Genomic DNA, 22,686 nt, shown 5'->3' with positions numbered 1-22,686 from the left:
ACTTAACTCCTTAACATTAATTGCAAGAAAAAAAGAAATAGAATATAGTTAATCAGTCATGCCATAGAATATGAAACAACATTATGTGAGTATTATTGATGATATGAAGACAGAAGTGAAGAAAATCATCCTAAGTTTCATTCTTCCTCTTATGAGCTAAACCACCTCTAATCCCTATGATTTAGAAAAAGATTTACATGCTCAGTGGAATTCCACTTTCATATAGTATTAAGCATTTATGCTGTTATAATGTTTTGGAATAGCACTTTAAGAAGTCAAACAGAAAAAAACCATTTGGAGTAGGCTTGGAAAAAAAAAAAAAAAACCACTACTCACTTTATATGTGGCTGTAACCCTGGCTGTTCTTCATAATTTTCTATAAGAAAAGGAAGATTTTTGGCCCAGTGGTCCTTGAAATTTCCAGGAAGATCTATATCAATATTATACTCTGTAAGAGGGGTATCCAAATGCGCATGCAAGTATCTAGAATACTCTGGAGAAAAGAAATAAAATTAAATACCATTTTCATAATCAGACTACTTATGAAATCACATAAATACAAAACCCAGATTATATGTTTGTCAGTTATCCAACATGACTTTAATAAGTCATTATTCTTAGATAATTTAATTTAAGTATTAGCTAATTTCCAAGACAGAAATAGGTCTATTTCAATTCATTTGTGGTCCTACTTTTTAACTGTATAGAATCACAGAATGGTTTGGGTTGGAAGGGACCTCAAAGATCATCTAGTTCCAACCCCCCTGCTGCGGGCAGGGACACCCTCCACTAGACCACGTTGCCCAAAGCCTCATCCAACCTGGCCTTGAACACTTCCAGGGATGAACAAATAAGAAACAGTGTACTTTTTTTTTAATCAGACATACTTAACAGTGCTCATGAGAACGTATGATGGTTTCTTTAAAATGGCCATAACGACAAGCATGCTTACATTTTTGAAGGTTCTTGAAGGATTTAAGAAAATTAAAAAAGAGAAAAACAATTCCAACTTACCTCGGAGGTATTTCACTTTCAGATATTCTGGGCTGGCCTTCTGACCTGGTAGTGGATCATTTAACATAACTTTAGTCTGAGCTTTTATGCCTTCATAAAACTGTCCCATTGCAACATAGCTGAGACCTTTCATGTACTGGCATACTTCATTGTATGGCTCTAGCTGCAGACATCTCTAGGAGATTAAAGGAACAAAGCACCCATAAATCAAGAGAGAGAATGAGTATCTTCAAATAAACTGTTTGGTCAGAAGACCACATGAAAAGATTTACTGATTATTAAGATCCACTTCCATTACAATTTTCTTTCAAATGATGCTGAGCACTTAAATTGCTAGCAAACGTAAGAAAAAAAAAAAAACATTTTTACCTTCATTAAAGGGGAAAAAAAAAAAAAAAAGGAACTGCCAGTGCAAACATGCACTTGATTACACTTTCATTGTCATGAAAATAGATCATGTTTGCTCTAATGATGTTAGCACTACAGAAGTTTCAACGTTAGTTGAATGAAATTAGACAAAACATAATCCTGACAATATTAGTAACAAGTCATTTTTGGCTAGTTCAACATATATACCATGCCATTTCTTCCATCCATACCTTCACTAGTTCATGCATCAGTACACTACATTAGTCAGCTACTGACTATACGCTAAACACATAGCAACTTCCTATTTATCATTCAAAAATTAATGCTCTAATTCTTCTAGCAATTACATGTCTTTAGAAGAGCATCGCCATCTTAAAAGTTGAAATATCTTTTCAATTAAACCAGTATCTACAAATTGCGTTATAGAAGGTGAATACATAACAATGCACGTGAAGTGTTCTCCTTGGGATAAGCACACACGCACTCAGAAAGGGATGTAATCATTTCCACATCTTATTTCATTCCTTGTTTTAAGGATATGGACATATGATTAACATATGCCTTTATTGTTCTGTCTACAAAATGAGGCCATTATTCAATGCCAAAGGAGAAAGGCAAGATTTTGTTTACCTATGGGAACACACACATTTTTACAAGCTCAATCAATCACAACATATTCTGAGTTTTTCAAAACAAAGAAAATACCTCAGAAAAATTAAATAAATATTGGAACTTTCTATACTTAAAATTACAAAGAAAACTATTTTCCTTCTTCTGTCAGACATGGAAAAAACTTTGGGTTTCAACCCAAACTAAAATATTAGCAAGAACACAATTACCAGTTTAAAAAACAAAACAAAAACAAAAACCACCCCCAAACAAACAAAAAACTTCCCCCAAAACATAAAAAATTTCAACCAGAGCTTGGTTTTAGAAAATCATAAAAAAAAAGTTGGATGAAGTATCTTAGTTTTAGCAAAACTCCATTTTTGATTAAAAACTGTAAGGTTTTATATATCTTTTAAGACAGACTTCACAAAAAAATAATTTTAGTTCAAATACACATTCAGAATGAAAAGCTTTGACATTTGTCCATTTTATTGCACTTGTTGAATACTAGTCCTTGTTAAAATATTTCAATTTTGTATTTATTTAGGGCCTGCTTACCTTAAAATTCTGTAGTGCTTCATCTAAGCTACCATGATGATAAAGCATCATTCCTTTGAGCTGTAATGTCTGAACATGATTTTGATTTAGCAGCAAAGCCTTCTGGAAGCTCTCTGTAGCAGCAGCAAAGTTGCCAAGTTCTCTAGGCGATTCCATAAAGTGGAAAGTGAAGAATATAGAAGGCAAGAGTGACAACAAAATTACTTGTTAAAAGTTGTTTTAATGCATCCAAAGGGGATATCATTAAAGGAGAACACAGTACTAATGGAAAATTTCTTTAACAAAAGCAGTAATTTTGCAACTCTTCTTCGGTGGTAATAACAGAACAGCTGCACAGAGGTTTTTACTCCCAGAAATGTGTACTCCGAAATACAACCCCACAAGACCACAAATCTTCAGTGGACATAAACCATAAAAAGACATACCTATGGTACTTCTTCAGAAACTAAAATAAACAAAACTTCCACAGAAAGCATTCTTGGAAAACACTATCTATGACAGGCCTTTTTAACTTCTAAATATAAACATGTTTTTTAAAATATACTAACTACTGAAACGCTGAATAAGAAGAAAGCATATGGTGTTTGAAAGCTGAAAGTAACTAAAAACTTATTGACTGGAATTATTCCACACACAGGACAGCTTTCAGTAAAAATAGCCATGGAGAAACTAATGAAAAAAATGAAAAAAAATTGAAATAGAAATAGTACACAACTTAATTCTTCTTCAGTTTTTTTTTATCCAGTAGACTGATTTTTTTAAGTTTAAGATCATGAAATTCTTTCCACATTAAATTAAATGAAATTAATCCAAACAAAAGAAATGCTAGAAAGAACAAACAAGATTTACTAGTTTTAAATACGTTTGCCAAAAAGACTTTCTAGACAGAACAGTGATTAACCACAGCTCTAGTTTCAAATAAATGGACAAACACCTAAGTCACTAGATTTGAAGCACAAATTAATAAGTAAAATGCTCTAACTCATGTTGTACAGAAGGACAAATCAGACTAAGAATTGTCTACTTCCACTATAAAAAGAATTCTTGCAAAGGTATTTAAGCATTGTATTTGAAACTTATTTGATGCAGAAGAAAGAAAATGTGAACTTAAAACACAAGATTTTAGAAAGAAGAATTTGACAGCTGACAGTGCCCAGAAGAAATGAGATTATTATTTCTGCCTGGTTTAAGACTTGAATGTTCATGGGAAAGTAATTCAGACTTATAGTTGGTCACTAGTTACAGTATCCTCAGTTATTAAACAGTACTATATTCAGCTTCTGGCCACCTCTATCTGCTGAACATTTAGAAGAGTCAACAGTAATTATGCTTTGTACATTAAGTTCTTCTTAAAAAAAAAAAAAGGTAGGTTTCTTGACATTCCTTCCCCTATTATTTCCTGACAAATCAGAGAACTTCTGGAGGCAGGGGACAGTGAGAGGGAATAAAAGCAACAAATTTAAACCAGAGTATTCCTAATCAGCTAAGTGACTGTTGCTTTGTAAAACAGCAATGCAGTGCAAAATGAGACATTTCAAGGCTTGCTTTTTTCTCTCCTTCAAAATAAAACTTCTGCAGATTAAGGTTTCTTGGGCACAGCGTAGAATAGCTGATCAACTAGACAGGCATTCCCACATCCAAATACAAAACAAAAAAGTTAAAGCAATGGAAATGTAAGAAGGCAACTGCCCATCTTCTAGGCTAAATCCCTGACTATTATTTAGCACCTCAGAAGTACCTACAAACCACAATAACAACTACCACAGAAAAACTCATAAGGAAATTAATGATTCTACATTGAGTTCAGAATTTAGATACTCTGGTAAATAAAGTACAAGTCCACAGAGCGAAAAATAACAACAACAACAAAAATATCTAATTGACACTGCCTTCAGTGAATATTGCATGTTCTGTATGCTGAAGGAAGCATAAAGCCTGAAGAAAAAGAGCACATGACCACGTCATGCTTGCACACCAACCCTACCCAACTTAACCCTTGCTACACAAAAGCCATTTATATTGCAGTAGCATCTATGCTGTAGTTCAGTGCTTTCCAAAAATAAAAATGTAAAGCAGGAAATAAAAAGCTGACAAGACACAGCAGGTTGGGAAAAGAACTACAATGAGCAAAGATATTCAGTTGCTGACTATGTTATGTTCTTGTCTTGTTATATGCAAGCTATATGTACTTCTCCCCTTAGTAATTAGCTGTGAACCACCTCTAAAGTGATACATTTTATTCAACCATAAATTATTTTATATTCAATGTAAATTTAAAAAATGAAGAAAGTGATTAGTTACCTTACTAGAGATTGCCTTTTTTTAATTACTTGATTAATAGGTAAGAAACTATGTATCTTTATTAAAAATACCCTAAACAGGAAATTAGCTAAATTCTCAGAACTGTAAATATCTTTGGCAAGAGATTAACTGATACAGGATCTAGCAGTTCTATAAAATGATACATACTAAGCAATAAGTTTTTCATAAATTTAAGTAGCACAATAATATCAGATGGCAACTAATGAGCATATTAATCAACAGTTTGTATTAAAAATTTGTATCATTTAAAAATCAGTTAGCATACCTAAAATACATCTTACTAAAAACTGCCATTTATCTAACCTTTGAGACTGGGGAACTCAAAGAGCTACTGGAGACTGAATTAAAAATACAAAGCAAACCTAGAAATTATTTATATTGAACGTATCCTAACATAGCCATACTGGCTGTAGGAGCTATGTAACACACATATGATTCTGCACAGTTTTGTAACAAACATGTAAAACTTAGAGTGCCTTTTAAAGAACAATCAGATAGAAAACTGACTTTAAAACTGTATCTGAATGCAATTACCTGTATGCTTGTCCCAGACTTTTATATGCATCTATGAAGTCTGCTTTCTGCTTTAGAGCTTCTTTGAACGATTCAATGGCTTCCTACAGAAAGACATCAACAGAAAAATGTGTCACTTACAGCATTTGTTCAATTTTAGCATCCTCAGTAGTTAATAGCCATGGATTTACAGTTATTTGTCAAAACCTTTGAGAGGAACAAACATGGCATGAATTTATTACAATCTATAGAGTAATAATCATCATATAACAAATGAAATATTGCAACATTCTTTACAGTAATGACAGATTTAGCTAGAATTCCTTTGTCTAACATGCTATGAGCTTCATGGTTTAACCCTAGTGGGTAACTAAGCACCATGCAGCCGCTTGCTCACTTCTCCCCCACCCGGTAGGATGGGGAGGAGAATGGAAAAGAGACCTCATGGGTTGAGATAAAGACAGCTTAATAGGGTAACAGAGGAACATGATGATGACAATAAAACAAGTGATGCACAAATGCCATTGCTCACCACCCACAGAAAAAAAAAAAAAACCCCAAACAAAACCAGCAAAACAAAAAACCCCCAAAACCATCCAATGCCCTATTTCCAAGCAGCAAATATGCCTCCTGGCTTGCTTCCCTAAGTTTTATATGGAGCCTGATGTCCATGCTAGGGAATGTTCCTTCGGACAGCCTGGGCCAGATGTCCTGGCTGTGCTCTCCCAGCTTCTTGTCCACCTGGCAGGACATTGGAAGCTGAAAAGTCCTTGACTTAGCATAGACACAATAACTACCTACCAACAACTAAAACCAGCAGTGTGTTATCAACATTATTCTCATCCTATATTCAACACAGCACTATACCAGCTACTAGAAAGAAAATTAACTCTATCTCAGCCAAAACCAAGACAATGAGAATGAGTGATTTTTTTTTAGCATGTTAGTAGAATTCAGAGACAAAATCCCTTCAGAGTTGCTTTGAAAGCTCAGTTTGGTCCCTATGGCAAAGTAGTCTCTCCTTATAGTCTTCCTCCTTCATTCCTAAGACATTTCTTTATTTTTGCAGTCCAAAAGACTCCTTCAAATCTTTACTCGGCCTTTCATTCTTTTATTGCATTCTATGTGCAGTTAGCAAACACTCTCTTAGGGATTACAGAGTAAAAGATCATCACACAACACTTCACACATGTACTGCTGCTGTGAGGAATACAATGTAATAAAAATAAAATAGCTGAAAATAATTATATGCATATGTTCAAGCAAATCTTCCTCTTCAAAGGGTTTGATTAAGAACTCAGTTTTTTTAACAGGACTGGCTATATAAATTGGCAAATGTAGTACTGAGACTTAGAATTAAGGATGGAAAATCAACTACTTTATATTATAAAGGAATGCTTGAAAAGTGTCTGGAAGTCTATAGTGCAAGAAATTAAATGCTGTAAGGAAAGAATCATTAGTATCTTCAGTCAATTTAGAGATTCTTATTCAGAAAAACGATCAAATATATTCTGCACTACAACACGCACAAAAATGTCTATTGAACAAAAAAAATCTAAGATAATCACCTACCATTACTGATAGGCTCATGTCCTCCACATAAGTTTTAAATCCAAGAAGATTATTCCCCAAAGGAATGATCTGGAAGCAACAATTTCTTTTCACTCAAAAATGAAGACTCTCCCACCCTCATCCCAAATCTCAGTTTTCAGCAAGCCTAGTAAAACCAAAGAGATGACGTGTATAGTCTTCCTTTAAGGGGCAGTATGAACCTGACTGGAAGCCAAGGTATACCTGGGAGTGAAAAGCCAGTCAGTCACAATCTCTTAGAACTTGAATATTAGAGAGGGAAGATACTTCCTTTGAGAAAAGAAATTGGGAGGAAGGAGGTGGTGGTGCAGAAATGTGTTGATCTACATATCAGAATAAAACATTGCTTCCATTTTGCAAATTGAGATATTATTTATCCTTGTCAGTTTTATTTCCACCATCACTTTCAGACTCTCTGCTGCCTACACCAAAAGTCAGAAATTCAATCAAACTATTATTTGCAAGTAACTCATTAGACTGCAATAACACACAGACAGGAAGTTCAATGACGGCCTGAAGTTCTCACCACATACACTGAGAGCGTATAAAAAAAATACCAGCTTGGGTACTAAGAAAATGGAGAAGCAGCCTGTTTGCTAAAGAAAAAGAAGGAAAAAAAAACCACAACCAAGCATGCAGTGCTTGCCTATGAAAGATACTGGGCTGAAACTCAGGAGTCCTGGGCTGTCTCCAGGTTCTGTAAGGATTTCTTCACACAGCTCCTAATGAATCCCAAGCTGTTAGCAGAGGTTAAAAAAAAAAAAAAAGCTTCCACTCTGTTGGAATTTAGAAAATCACACAGTTGCATCCTCACTTTTCAAACTGAGGATTTGAGACAACTTGTCTAATCACTCTGCCCTCAGAAAAACTGTAGCAACATCTCTAAATAAGTAAACAAGCAAGAAACAGGTGCAATATAATTACACATAAAACACAGAAGTTTTGAGTCAGAAAATGGTGAAACATTTAAAATGCATGGGAAGAACTTGCTTCCCTGCTGATTTTAGAATCTGAGGAAGCAACTATGTTCCCTCAATTTAGATACAAGCATTTCAGAATTAACATATAACTGAAATACACATGCACAGATGCAGGGCTCTAACAGCAGTTTCCTTGATTGCCTTCTAGCTCATTTGAGGAAGAATTTAACATTATTTTCCTCTTCATCTCTTTCCCCTTAACAAAACCTAGGGAGTCTCCATTTCATGGAAAGAAATTTTGAATATATCCATAACTGTTATGGCCATACTGAGCAGAGGTGCTAAGTACAAACATCTTTCAAAGCACTCCATAAACATGTCAGTTATCACTGATTTACCAAGATCCAGCAAGACCAGCAGTATTTACGTGTCATACCATGAAGTATTACAATCAGCAATGGCACCTTTTCATTTTGCTTGCACTCTTTTGCCTTAAAAAGTCTTCCTTATGTGAGAGAAAAATACATATATCAACACCTATGACATTTCCACTATTTTATAGAAGTAACTTCAAAGAGAGGGTATTGTTCTACATGAACCATTATTTAACATAGCTTTACCTTCAAAAGTCCTCTGTGAAAAAAGGTTAAGCCTTTATAAAGCATAGCTATAGGCTGGTTTTTGTTCAGTTCCAATGAATGCTGAAAATCTTCATGGGCTGTTGCATAATCCTGTGATAAAATAGATTTTAGACAACAGAGGAAATGCCACATCAAGAGGAAGACATACTTTTATTTTCATGAAAGTAAACTACAGAATTTTGTTTAATATATGACGTCAGTCTCAGGGCTAAGCAGCAATGATTGTCAACTGCCAGTCAGAATATCAAAGAATAAGGAATGCACAACACAATTCCAACTTTTACAGCAAGTGCTATATAAAATACAGTAAAGTAAGTGGAAAAATAACTGGAAACAAACAGTGAAATCAGAAGAATTAAGTGGGAAATCAGCTATTTAGTATTCACACAATATTTGAAGATAAAGTTACTTGTTTTACATTAAAGTATAAGAACAACACACAGAGATTACATGGCAAAATAGGATGTTAGCATTTTTGTAGGCTTGTTGTGTGGTTGGGTTTTTTTAAAGTATATAGGGCAGTTACTGCTTTGGCCATAACTGTTTCCCTTTTTAGACTGGCATTTGACAATACTGCTTAAATGCAGCTGTAGATTATAAATCACGTCAAATTCTTTATGCATATCCTACTCCTCAAACACACAAAACAATCTGAGATGTACACGCAAGGTACATGTACCTCTGATTCTCTGCATTAAACAGATATGCAGATGAAATACTTGAAGAATACCTCTGAACTGTCAAAAAGTCAGCTACAGGAAATCAGGGGTTTGTTGTTATATTGTTTTTTAATTTAAATAGGGAAGTAGCTCTTGAACAAAAGTAACAGCTGGCACAAACAACAACAAAAAAAATAATCAACAGCATCCACACATCCAAAAATCAAACAGGATCCCTAAAAAACACTAACCTCAGATATGAAGTAAAGGGTACCTCTGTGCCTGTAGAGCCGTGCTGATGGTTGTAGCTGAATAGCTTTGGTGAGATCAGATAATGCTTCACTGATTCGTCCTAGTGGAGACAATATCTAAGAGTATAAAACAAAAACGTAGTTTAGAGCAAACAGGCTAAATAAATTTGTTTTAGAAATATGAAGATTATTCTTTTTCATGTTCAGCTGCAACAGAGTAACTGTATTTGCTAGAACAGGCTGGAAAGTTGTGGATGCTCCCTCTCTGGCAGTGTTCAAGGCCAGGCTGGATGGGGCTTCGGGCAACCTGGGCTAGTGGAGGGTGTCGCTGCCCATAGCAGGGGGGTTGGAACTAGATGGTCTTTAAGGTCCTTTCCAACCCAAACCACCCTATGAGTCTACGTTCTACTATAAATTTCAGTACTTATTGCTTTTAAATCCCTATCAAAGGGAAAATCCAAAAGCATTTTTCTTCCCCCCCCCAAAAAAAAAAAATATAGCAGTGTACATGAACATCACCAATAACATTTGCAGGAACCTAGTATTCCAAATAAAAACAAGTCAGCCAAAGCAAAACTACTCTATTTCAAGTTATTTCAACACATTCAACTGAAAATGCAATAATATTCCCCCAATGGAAAATGGTCTATTTTCCAATAATTTGAATGCCTTTCATGTTTTTAGATCAATATTATTAACAAATGTATCAACAAATCATTAAAAACATGAAACTTGCGAATTACAGTTTCCTATTATGGCAGTTATCATTATACTGTATGCTGACTTTAATAAATATTTATGCTTTTGATTTGTCTACAAAGCTGCTTCTTGAAATCCATTTTCTGTAATGGATGTTAATTGGCAAAACACGCCACAACTTTCAAAACGAAAAATATCTGCATGAATATAAACCCTAAGCATTTGATTAAAAACTCATTCTTTACAAGTTTGGCATTTTACCAACTAGTCCTAACAATAAATTTACTAAGGTGACACTAAGTGCAAACAGTAAGCTTCAAGTGATATTTTAAGTCATTATATTAAATAAACAACAAACAAAACACACATGATTCTGCTATGTATCTTGCAAGATATATAGCAACATAATATGTGCTATTCTATTGGCTATAGTAACTCCCTATGTTTCACTTTAAAAATAAACATTCCACAAATTACACTGAGATATAATTAGACTATATATTTTTTAAAAGAAAGGAGGAATGTTCACAGAAAAACACAGATAAGAGCTTTAGTCATTAAACTAGTGAAGAAATACGTGAAAACACTGTATAATTGTGCCTTCTCCAAAAATCTGAAATGAAAGAAATGCTCACTTCTGCTCGCTGTTCAAATACTTCAGGATGATCTGGTTCTAGACTAATCACCCTACTGAGCTCAAACAGAGCAAGTTCAGCATTTTTCATATCCTGAAAAGGAAAAAAAATAAACAAGGTAAACAACTGTGCATACTTAGAGTAATATACTCTGAAGACTGAAGGACAACTAGATTGGCTAAGTTTCTGAAAGTGTATCAGTTTACATTAAAAGCCCTTCACACCTTCACTAATAATTAAGATGCAGTACTCTACCAATAGCTGAAAAAAACCCACCTATCTGCTATAAACAAGAAAAATAAACTTTGCTTGTACACATCATCATGATGCTGTACCTCTAATAATTTATTAATGTAAGTCTGTGAATAAACATTAGGTTTATGCCTCCATAGGTACCTTTCCTGACAGCAAAGCTGGCTCAAGCTCTCACGTGAACTCCACCACACACACATACTCTCACCCACCAGTGTTTTAAGCAGTACTGTTTGTAAATTCATCCAGGTAGTATTGGTGAATGGGTGGATGCCATCAGCATCTTGCCTATGTAAATTTTTATATTGTTCTCAATAAATTGTAGTATGGAAGCAGTAACTTAATTGAAAAAACCTAAACATCCAAACTGGTTATATAGGAAATTCCATATGAGATTTCACTGATCTTTCTCCTATTCAAGGCAAAGAAATTTTGCATGTGCTTAACATCATCTTTGTGTCTTGAAAGTGTCACTCACAGAAACTTTTCTGAAGTGAAGCTGTCTCAACATCTAACCTAACAAACTCATGCTGGTGTTAAAAACGTGCAAATATTAGGGACTTCAAGCTCCTGTCAGCACCATTAAAGAATTAAATATTCTGCACAAAGGAAACTTTCAAGGAGTTATTAAACTATTCTTTCTTATAGAATTCCAGCAACCATTCAACCATGATTCAACAGGCCACAAACTCAACCTACAAGAACCATAGTCTACTTTTAAACTTACTTTTGCTCAAGAAACTGTGCAGTCAGCTGTAACTGTAAGAAATTTAATGCTTTTTTTTTTTTTTTTTTTAAGCAAATTCAAGGTTATATACCTATTAAGAGGCATAGGCAATCAAGAAGCAATATAAAGCCTACTGGATTGCAAGAGTTGATGATGTTTTCAAGTTGCAATGAAAGACACTTTCATTTCCAAATACAGATTAGATGTGCCTACAGTCTCCTTTGGCACCCTTGCTTCACAGTGCTTTACTTCCACAGTCCCACAAAGCAAATGTACCCATGGCTCGAGCAGTATGATCCGCTAGATCCCTCTATGTTATGCAGCACCTAAGGGATGGACACATCATTATAGTAGGACAGCACAAAGACTTTGGGATGTACCTATCAAGTTCTATCAGTCTAGCTCCTCCTCTAACAGGCCTTCTTAGAGTTTGGATTCAAATAATTTAGTCAGATATTAATTTAAATAATTATCTACTCACATGTAGTCCTTTTTTTCCATATGCTATCCCTCGTCCATAAATTGCACTAACCAGCTCTGGTTCTTCCTGTTAAGATTAAAAATGAATACAATAATCAGTTGTGGGTTTGTGCTGTTTTGGTTTTTTTCCCCCCAAAAGGTGTCTTTCTTCAATATCTATTTAATTCTTGCTGATTTTAAGTAGTAAGCAATGAAAATCACAGTTGTTAGGCAAAGATTGATTATATTACAGCCCATACTTCCATAAGCTCACAACTTTGAATTCAATTTACTGGAATTGTTCTGGAGTATTTGACTAGAAAAAGAGCTAAACAGAGTGCAGTTATAGTGTCAACACCTATCAGAGGCTATGTACACATTAGTATAGTTTGTGGTCCAAACTTCATTACTTGTAACCTGACTTCTTTTATCTAATGTCACTGAAGTGATAATAAACAAATACAATTGAGCCATTCAAAGCTTGTTTTGTTCATAATTTAAATTTAAGATTTAAAATTAGGGAGCAGGAAATTGTGACATCCTGATGAAATTTGTATTCAGGCAACAACGAAAACTAGGGGTATTCTGCCAAAATAGTTCAGCAAAATTCAAACAAACCTTCCTTGGGTTAGATTTAAGTCTGCGGCTTTCCAACTCAGGCACTTAAGGGGATGCATCTGACATAGTGAATCCACTTCTTGTTCAATGTTATTTACCAGCCATGGTTTCCCATCCAAATTTGAAGAACTACAACAGCAAAACCAGTTTTCTTGGCACATCAATGCCTATGCAGTCAGTTTCCCTGAAAACCAGTCAGGAATCAGGCCATCTTCACACCTGCAACCAACACAGCTGTGCTACAAAAGTTTGCGGCATAGGCCTGGTCTCATTTAACTGGGACAACTGCCAAGAAACAAATTCTTCCATTGACAAAACCACAGCTTGCCAGTCTTGAGCTAATTCTAAGTGTACACTTGCCAATGTTGACTTCAGGTAACTTCCCTACTTTTAATACAGCAGCTGAGCAAGGCTGTTTTGTTGTGTTAAATGTTTTAATACTCACTTTATATGTATTTAAAATTGCCTTATAGAAGTCACAGCGAACAATCATAGCCACTTTGCAGCCTTTCAGATATGCAATAAGCATGATACTCATTTCAACCGAGATGTGTGTGTTGCAAAGATACTCTATTATATACACACTTCTCACAATATCTTTCTACAGTTGCTGTATCTTGCTTATCTTCACTGATATTAAGTTTCCTTCTTAATAAAGAGAAGGCAAGAAATATTATATAAGTCCAGAGGTTTTTGAAGCAGGATTTCTCATTAGGGTAAAAAAAATAAAATTCCTCACATTAAAAACAAATCAGAGATCACTAAACACGTAAAACAAATAAATCTGATAAATTCCCTGGAATAATTCCATTAAATTGTCACAATTTCACTCAATTTAATTACGAGTCATATGACATTTGTGTTTAAAACCCCACATGCTATTATTTACACTTTTACTTTCAGCTTGCATTTGTGTACTACAACCAGTTTAGATCAAAAAGCAGTTCCATGCTTCCAGTAGTCCCAGGTTCTTAGCCATAAAAATACAGCATTCTGAGATCAGCTTTAGTTGAAGCTTTTAAACTGTTGGGGTTGGTTTTGTTTTAAAAGTGGCTACCTTCTACTTCACAGAAGAAGATTCTAAATTCTCTACCTTGGTCAGAAATAAAAATATGTTGACGTATTAGTTACATTTTACTTATATATTAAACTGATCAAATGCTTACCGCTGAAGAAAAAGGATAAACCCAGCACACAAAATTATTTATCATTGTGAAAGCAATGCGGCACTTGCCACTAGCAATAAGTGATTTCTGTCAGGGTTTTTTTCTAATGTTACTGGCAACCTGCTAACTGTTACCCAAAAAAATCCACATTAAAATATCTCGGCCTACACATTAAGAGGGCAATTAAAAGAAGTTCAATTTTGCACAGGTCAGGTTTCTGAAGATGCTTTTTTTTCTTTTTGGTCAAAATGCCATGAAAAGTTTATTCCTACAGATGAGAAAAAGACTCACCAAATAACCAAGATATTGAATCACCTGATTTTAAGAGCACGCTTAAGTTTGGATGGAAAAAATTAATAAATAAGAGAATAATTACTGTCATTTAAAAATCTTTAACTGAATCTTTGTTTTAATAAAAGCCATATGCTGTAATGGATAACTTTATAAAGTGATTTTTTAGGAGTCCAAAGAGAAAACTCACCTGCAGCATTGTTGAAAAATGTCGTATGGCTTCATCATACAAGCTGTTGCCAATCAACACGTAAGCAATTGCTAACAAAAAAATTACAAATGTAAATAAAACAGGAAAAAAAACCATCTGATATCTTGTTAATACATTTTACAATTTGGTTGTATTTAATATAAGTTCCTATGTTGCTCTGAAGACTGAAGTAGTCAAATTATTTCTGAACTGCCACTGAAATGACTTCCCTCAACCATTACCTAGCATTTATTAATTATTCAATTCATACTGTGCTCAGGGCTGTTTTGTGGTTTGTTTAGGATTTTTTCTCTCCTTTTTACAAGTTGTTCAAGAAAGTGTCCATGTTTGCCCTAAAGTACTTAGGACCGGGATAGGTACCATGATCCCACTTAGTAGCCCTAGAAGCTTTGCAGTTATAAGTGAGTTTGGCTAACACTGGGTAACTTTTTTTATAATTACTTTAGAGAACATCTGATTGTACTTGTTTGTACATATTTTGTTAAACTTTACTAGCTCACAGTAAGTTTTTCTTTCATTTGAATTATCTAGAAAAACCTCAACAAAAGTGATTCCATTATTTATAAAAATGAGATTAAGAACTACAGAATCTTTACCCATGTTAAAATTATGAAAAGCTTTCAAATTCTCGCATATCCCCCCACTTCAGAGTAGAAGCCAAGTGTTTGGAAAAGAAACAGACCACTGTTTTAGAAATATGTTCCTGTAATCCCCACAAGATATAAAAATACAGTCAAGTCACAAGACTGGAAAGCTGCAGTTGTGCTTGCATGACTGACGATCAGTTCTGACAGCTGAATATCTCACGATTGATTTCGCATGTTTTGACCTCACACAGGACTAAGCTCTGTCTACACTGCCCACAAAACCCAAGTATCTTGCAGACCAGAGCTATGAATGTTGAAGTACAACTTTTCCCCAGGTAGTTTGCATGAACGGCTGACAGTGGAACTAGGAGTGGGAATTCACCTTTCCCCATATTTCTAATTAGTTTGAGCAGTCATGCAAACAGAATGGAAGAGATGCCTATCAGCTTAATTATTTACTCAAATAAGAGACAAATAAGCCAGTCAGAACAAAGGTATTTTTAATAGAACATGGACACTTATCTTTCATGTAGGCAGAGCCACATTGTTTTGGTAGTGTCACTAAGCACTGTTCATTAAAGGAGGAAAAAAAATTATATGAAAGAGTAATAAGAAGTGTATTTAATCCTGAGCTCGCCTCATTCTTGGAGCATTCCTATTAAGCAGAAAGAAGTATTTGTATGCAATATAAGCTTTTCTCTCAATACATAAAAAGCTTCACCTGGTACAGGCACACAGCATTACCAAAAAATGAAAGAAAATTGACAGCGTGAAGGACAGGTTAAAGACCTCTTGAATTTTCCTCATATCATTCTCCTCCAAGACTATGCAGTTCTTAGTATCATCTTTACAGTTCCAATCCCAGAACACAGAACAGCTGGCACGTAAAATAAAATCAACTCAACCATGCCAGTATTCAGGAAAAAAGTGAAGGAAGCAAGAAAATGAAGGCTCATTGTCTTGTGGATAATGAGTTTATTTTGTTTACCCAAGACTCTTAGCAAAATGCAGGAGGTCATAGAGTATGTTTGTAAAACCATGGCAAGTGGTTGACAGCTAGTAGCTGATACAGTATCAGCTTCTTTTTAAATATCCTAGATTAATCTTTCCATCTTTAATTAAATACTACAAAAGTACTTTATTCTGAAAAATCTAAGAGTTAACAAAGGTCCATTAGCTCAAGTATTTGGGTACCAACATTGCTTCAGAATGCCCCGCACATTTCACACTTCCTCAGAACGGTTAAAGAGCAACACACACGAACAAGAAGGACCCAGGCTTCTCACACCAGGACATACTTGAAATAAAGTGTGTAGGTAGTTGCCAGCGTACAGGTCAAACATGAGGATAGGGACATTCTGGCATAGTCTTCCGAGTCTACAGAGCAGATTCTAAAAGCATCAAATATTTTCTGCTGGATGGAAGTTCGGTATCCCCTGCAGGACTCTATGAACATAGTTAGCTATGCTAAGAATATGAAAAAAGATTAAGCCCCCAAATTTTCCTGGATAAATCTGTGAAGGCAGAAATTACGTCACCAAAACTACTCAATTGTTTTAATTTCGTAAGACAACTTATGAATAAAGTCTCCCTTTGCTCTTATATAAAAGGCAGTCTGCTACCTTCCTTGGCATACATCCTCAACAATCTCTTTGCTGCCTCATAATACCTCTGCTTCCTACAAAGGATACCAGTTTGGAGAAGCAGTACAAGTAACTCCTTCCTCAAGTCCTTTGAGGAAAGTATTTCCTGTTGCTCTATGTGAAATGCCTCCATTTTCTGCACTGAGTGTGCTTTGAAAAAAACCCATCAAGTAGCAGCCTGTATAAGGATGTAATTCAGAAAGCCTTCCTGCTGCCGATAAGCACTGATGGCAAGAGTGTGTGGAGAGGGCAAGACAGATCCAAGATCTATGCTTGATAGAAAGCATATTCCATTGGTAACATTTTCTGGATGTTCAAATAGTTTTAGTCATCAATAATGACACAAAAAGGGAAGCGGGAAAGTAGCTGAGACTGCTTAACAGGATTTAGTCAAAATGCTTTTTGAACACCTGCTTAAGCAGACACAGTGAAGAATTCTAGTAGGCAAAGCAGAAAAGATTTTTAGGAAGAGATACTCATAGTTTCTTTGTATGACCAGAGAAACCTCACTGTATTTTCAGGCTTATTGGGATCACTTTAAAATTAATGCATCACTAAGGAAACATCAGTTTAGTTTCAAAACATTCAGTGCTAATAATTAGCACATAATTCACCTGCACAAACCTTATATATATAAGGCATCTTACCCAATTCTTCATTTGTGTTGTCATTATCAGTGGCAAATGGAAATCGTTTTTGCTCTGCAAGCAACTTCGCTTGACTCTGTAAAACATCATGTTTTTTAAGTGTTCAGCAAACAACAGTAAAGAATTTAATAGAAAACCCGTGTCTTAAATCCTTAAGAGAATGCCTTAAATCAAAAAGTTAAGACTAATGTAATTGCTTTAAGGTAACTGAAAACAAGTTCATTCCTAGTCTTCCACAGGGATAAAAATGGCTCTTCAGTTAGGTGTAGCTGTTATCCTCCCTAACATAAGGCTAACCAAACGTTTCAGATGAAAGGACGTTGTCAGCATTTTTCCAGTGGCTGATGTTTCTTATTACATCTGCTTAACATGAAGTTTTGGAAGTCTAAGACACATGCTACTTCATAGAAAAGTTCATACCTTTTACCCCATGAATTATTCCTTTGTCTCCTGCAAAGGGAAGGGGGTACTACAGAAGAGTAAAACACCGAAAAGAATATCTCTCCAGCAATAAAGACAAGTTTAACTTAACAGTGCCATACTAAAGTAAAAAGGCTGTACCTCTAACAGTAACTTTCTATCAGTCATAGACTTTGTTCAGCCAATTGCAGCCTCATCTAAGATTACAGTTCCCCAAATAATGCACCTACAGAAACCACTACTGCCAAAGACATCCCCTTAGAAATACTCTGTTCATTTTCACAAGTATTTTCCACAGACAGCTGTAAGCCTATCAGAGCAGTTTATTTCAGAAAAATACAAAATACTCATTTTGTAGGCCTTCCAAACTTATATGAAGCAAGAAGGGAAAAAAATAACTTCTCTCACTGCTCAGTTCTCTTTTGCTTCAGCTAAACAGTACATACGTACATCTTTAACTTCAAAGAAGACAGTTAAACACCTTAAACTTCAGAGAACATATTTAACTCATTTTCTCTACTGAGAGGACTGCACTTTGTCCTCCTCCCTTCCACCTTTGTTTTGGCTTGTTCAATCAAAAGTAGCCTCGTTACTTGTGTCCATGACACAGACATTTCAATAATCTACAAGGTGTCAAAGTAACTGACCAAATCACATTGCACAGTTTCTACCCTTTACATCTAATAATCTTAGGAATGAGAAGAAACTTGAGTATTTTGGAGGTATGAACGATCAGCAAATCGGATTTTACAAACCTTGTCTTTACTGAAATAGAGCTCATACGCCATATTGTTCTGAGAATTATTATTCCACCTACTGCTGCACCTACAGTAACAGAATGGAAAAGTTCTTGTCCTCATGGAGAAAGTCATTTAAAAACAGCACAAGGATGAGCAGGGTTCAAAGGTACACCAATCAGAAAACTAAGTCCACATTGCAGACCATTTACAAATCACACACCTCCAAACACAACCTTTTTATATCATCAGTGGCCTTCAGGTAATTTCCATAAAACCTACTTCAGAAAGCAATGTTCAGTATTTAACTCTGCAAAACATTACTCTTCTATAATTGTCTTAACATTAGAAAGAAATAATTTTTACTAAAGTACAATCTCTTCCTTGGTGGATTTACAAAAAAGACCTACACTTCTTTGTCTGCAGACAAAAGAGAAGATATAGCAAGATTCTACACTGGGTATTGAAAAATAAGCTACAACCAAAAGAATCTGGCATTACATTAATGTCCTATAAATTACAGACCTGCACGTGACACTCAGCAAGTGAAGCACCACACAGTTTCCCCTGCCCTCATCTACCTTGTCTGTTTTGTTATAACACAATAACAGAATAGTGTTTGGTTCTTGGGGTGGGGGAGGAAGGGTATTCATACTTCCTCAACAAATTCTGAATCCAGTTATAGGTTAGACATCCTGCAGCTCTACATGCAAAAATTGTGAGTCACTCTGTATTCAAGAAGTGAGAGAGGAATTTTCATCACTGCACCAGCTCCTGATAGATTGAATTGTTGCTCTCTTCAAAACAATTCTTTTTTTTTTAAACAGGGAAATTTCTAACAAACTAATATACATTTCACTGCCTTAGAATTGCTGGTACCACCAGACTAGACAGATCTGACCAATATCTGATGAAGTAATGTCTAAAGAGAATATTCCAGTTAAATAATTGGCTTGGTGGATTTGCAGAAGAGTAGTTTTCTTTCAAAACGCCACCTTTGGGAAGTTGCTTCAAATTAGAATATTGTTTCCATGCTTCCCCATAGCTAATAATTTCTACAAATTTGCCAAGGTTTATTTTTATATTCATATGGGAATTATTTGAAGATTTTCAATATCTGTGACTCTACAGAAGTAGTAACATCAAACCTGTGTTCTGATATAATCTTCAGTCCACATTTGTTCAAGTCCAATAGGTTAAGAGCAGTGTTGCAAGAAAACACAAATTCCGAAATAATCCTCTTGCAGTCTCTCTACCAAGAGATACTCTTCTTTTGTTAGAATATTTTCCACATACCATGTCAGTATTACATTTAGTGAAATATAGTCTGAAGCCTCTAACTATCATCTGTGCACAACATTGTTTCTGGAGTGATTGCAAGTTATCACTCCTACTCTTACATGCATTTTGTGGTACATATACTCAGGTAGTTAATGTGGGTCAAAACTCACACACCTTTTCCTTTTTCAGCCATAGCCCTTGCACCTCTAAAAATAAAAAATTGGTAGACTAATCCAGGTAAAGGTTAGCCTTCAGTGGAAACATCAGCTTCAATTTGTCGAAACTGCTGACAGCTCTAAAAACCCATGATGGAGTACTACGAAATCATACTTTCATGAGCAACTTGAGTTCACTCATACTTAAGCCTTCTGGGGACCAGACTTATGCCTACTGATTGATAGATTCTATTTGTACTTATTTCATTCTAACTGGTTACGTTAGCTAAAGTCACCTGCTACTTCAACAATTATTAAAAATTGCTTTGTACATTATATTCTTGATAGCATACCAGAATTTTTTCTGTGTTGAGAGAAAGTACAGATTCACAAGATGAAGACCCTCCTATGTCACAATCCGATTCATGGAAGTGCAAAAATGATGAATCTGGAAGAAAGAGAAAATACCTTTAGGAACTCAGAGTTACATGTATGTTCTGTTATCACATCTCACATTTCCTTATGTTCATCTGAACAGCTTCCTGTCCTGGTTTCAGCTGAGATAGGATTAAACCACAACACTTCCCCACTGGGCACTCCACAGGGCAGAACTTCTATGAAGTACCTTCTGCACACAGCACTACATCCACACAGTCAGGGAAGCAATAGCTGACATGATTGCTTTTATATAATTAGTTTTATCACTACTTCTGCTTATGCTTTTGGCTAAAAATACATGAAAAAAAAAGAAAAAAAAGAAGGTGCTTAAAAAAAAAAAGGGAGAGGGCTAAAAAGGGAAGAAGCTGGAAGTAAATAAGAAAAGTTAGGGGTAAATGTGTCCCCATTAGGCATTATGATTCTGTTCTCTGGCCCAAAAAATTAAAGACAAAATTACCATTCCATTCCCTGAGAGGAAAATAAATGGAATGGACCATACAGAGGTAGTGAAAGAGCTGTTGCTTGAAGTCTGGGAAACAGAGGTAGAAAGAGTGTAAAAAGCAGACAGAATAGTAAACTTTAATTGACTGAACATACATAAAGGTCATCACAGGTATATTACTAAGAAGGTCATTACAAAAGTGTAAGATGATTGAAATCTATGAGAAGTCAAACACAGCTTGTTGGCATAGCAGAGAAAAAGGATAACAAAGGAAACAAACAAGTAACAATCAACAAAGCCTGCCTGACTGCTTCACCTATATGGTGCTTTAACTGCTATCCCAACAGAATTGTTAGCTTTTAAATCTTTAGATCTTAAAGCTTCTATTAACTTGAAATATTTCAAGAGTAAACAAGAAAAAGCAAATAAACAGTATTATCTCTTTGATTTTACCTCACAAATACCAAATTTTATGACATCCCCTAATGTTTGTAAATATAAGCCTGATGCGAAGTTTGAAGGTGGGGGGGGGCAGTGTGTGTTTCTAATTTACTTTTACAGGCAGTGCTATTATATTTTGATTACATACGGGTTGCAGTCAGTTAACTTCCCATTTCTCACAAGTACAGCACTAAAGAAACAGTCATCTTATAAAGAGAAGTCAAAATAGCATCTAAAATCATTCCCTGTAAATAGAAACTTGGAACTAAGTTGAGCCATAAACACTAACTGGTGGGAGAAGTTTTACACCAGAAGCAAGGGTGGTAAAAAGCAGAAGGTCAAAGTTTAAAGTCAGAAAGTCCCGTAAGAACAGTGGCTCGCCACTCATAGTTTCCAGAAAAAGCATTGCAGTAAGAGGTTTCAACACTGCCCTTCATGCTGGCCAAACCCTCCTCTGCTATGGCAGCATTATTAACACATTAGTTGTTCTGTGTTTGTGCTCCTAAGTCAGTGACAGTGAAGAGCCGGACTCACTGAGCAATTTTTGCTTCACAAACCAAACCAAAGAGGTGCAGGCACGGCCTACCTCCAGAATAATTTTCTGCATAACAGCAAGAAATTAGTGAAGGAATGTATTAACAAGGTGGCAGGGAATAAGAACAACCTATCTGTTACAAGCTATAGAGGGAAAAGGACCCTTCAAATCTTGCAATTCTTGGGACAAACTGCTTTACTCATACAAAAGAATGGATCTGTCTTTGTCTGCAAGTTAGATGCAGTCAAACTTGTATCACACTGCCTCATTAACAACTTTATGAAAAAGGAGAAACACCAACCAGAGAAATTATCCTGGACCTTGTAGCAGGCTACAGGAGAAACTATTTGAGATAAAAAGATTCTCAGCTTCTGGGTAAGTTGTACTACAACAAAGACTACGAGCTTCAAGGAATTTTTCAACTGGCAATTTATTTAGCCACAGGATTTAAATAGCAAGGAGTGAACTGGTATGCTGCTAATTCAGGGTGAGTATGCTGTTCTGTAAGTAATGGCTATCTTATTATCAGTGTATGCAAAGTACCTGAGGTACCTGATGATTTAACCAGAATTCCTTGTATCAATCCCAATTACACTGGTCTCTTTAAAACAACATCCACCATTAAATCAAAATCTAATCTTCCAAACACACCTCTGAAGGAATATCCTGAGTCAAACATTCATGTCTTAGTAACAGAAGAGACGTAATCAAATGGTTTGCCATTTATTAACTTAGTATGGTATACAGATTTTATCTCAACACTAGGTATAGTCTTTTTGGTTTTATGCTTAAGCTTGAATGATTTGGAGCAATGGTCACCTGAGATAACTTTCACCATCTGATTTAGTGTTTACAT

The 22,686-nt window shown here is 35.4% G+C and overlaps 1 protein-coding gene across 5 annotated transcripts in view; it reads right to left on the bottom strand.

Annotated features, from left to right (window-relative positions):
• Window positions 1-22,686, bottom strand: part of TTC13 (tetratricopeptide repeat domain 13) — a 42,587-nt gene that overhangs the window by 18,395 nt on the left and 1,506 nt on the right. For 2 of the 5 annotated variants that reach the window (XM_075748660.1, XM_075748661.1), the window contains exons 2-12: window positions 20,328-20,422; window positions 17,382-17,457; window positions 14,484-14,554; window positions 12,241-12,306; window positions 10,781-10,873; window positions 9,447-9,563; window positions 8,516-8,626; window positions 5,407-5,489; window positions 2,551-2,692; window positions 1,015-1,189; window positions 337-493 (exon numbers count right to left, since the gene is read on the bottom strand). In XM_075748660.1, coding sequence (XP_075604775.1) covers window positions 337-493; window positions 1,015-1,189; window positions 2,551-2,692; window positions 5,407-5,489; window positions 8,516-8,626; window positions 9,447-9,563; window positions 10,781-10,873; window positions 12,241-12,306; window positions 14,484-14,554; window positions 17,382-17,457; window positions 20,328-20,422 — 1,186 coding nt within the window. The remainder of the gene's footprint in view (window positions 1-336; window positions 494-1,014; window positions 1,190-2,550; window positions 2,693-5,406; window positions 5,490-8,515; window positions 8,627-9,446; window positions 9,564-10,780; window positions 10,874-12,240; window positions 12,307-14,483; window positions 14,555-17,381; window positions 17,458-20,327; window positions 20,423-22,686) is intronic. The other 3 variants (XM_075748662.1, XM_075748663.1, XM_075748664.1) reach the window with 2 other exon arrangements.

This window comes from Balearica regulorum, chromosome 3, assembly GCF_011004875.1.
Source record: "Balearica regulorum gibbericeps isolate bBalReg1 chromosome 3, bBalReg1.pri, whole genome shotgun sequence".
Lineage (NCBI taxonomy): Eukaryota > Metazoa > Chordata > Aves > Gruiformes > Gruidae > Balearica > Balearica regulorum.
Note: the sequence above shows the minus strand (reverse complement) of the source record. Positions and strands in the feature narration are given on the sequence as shown.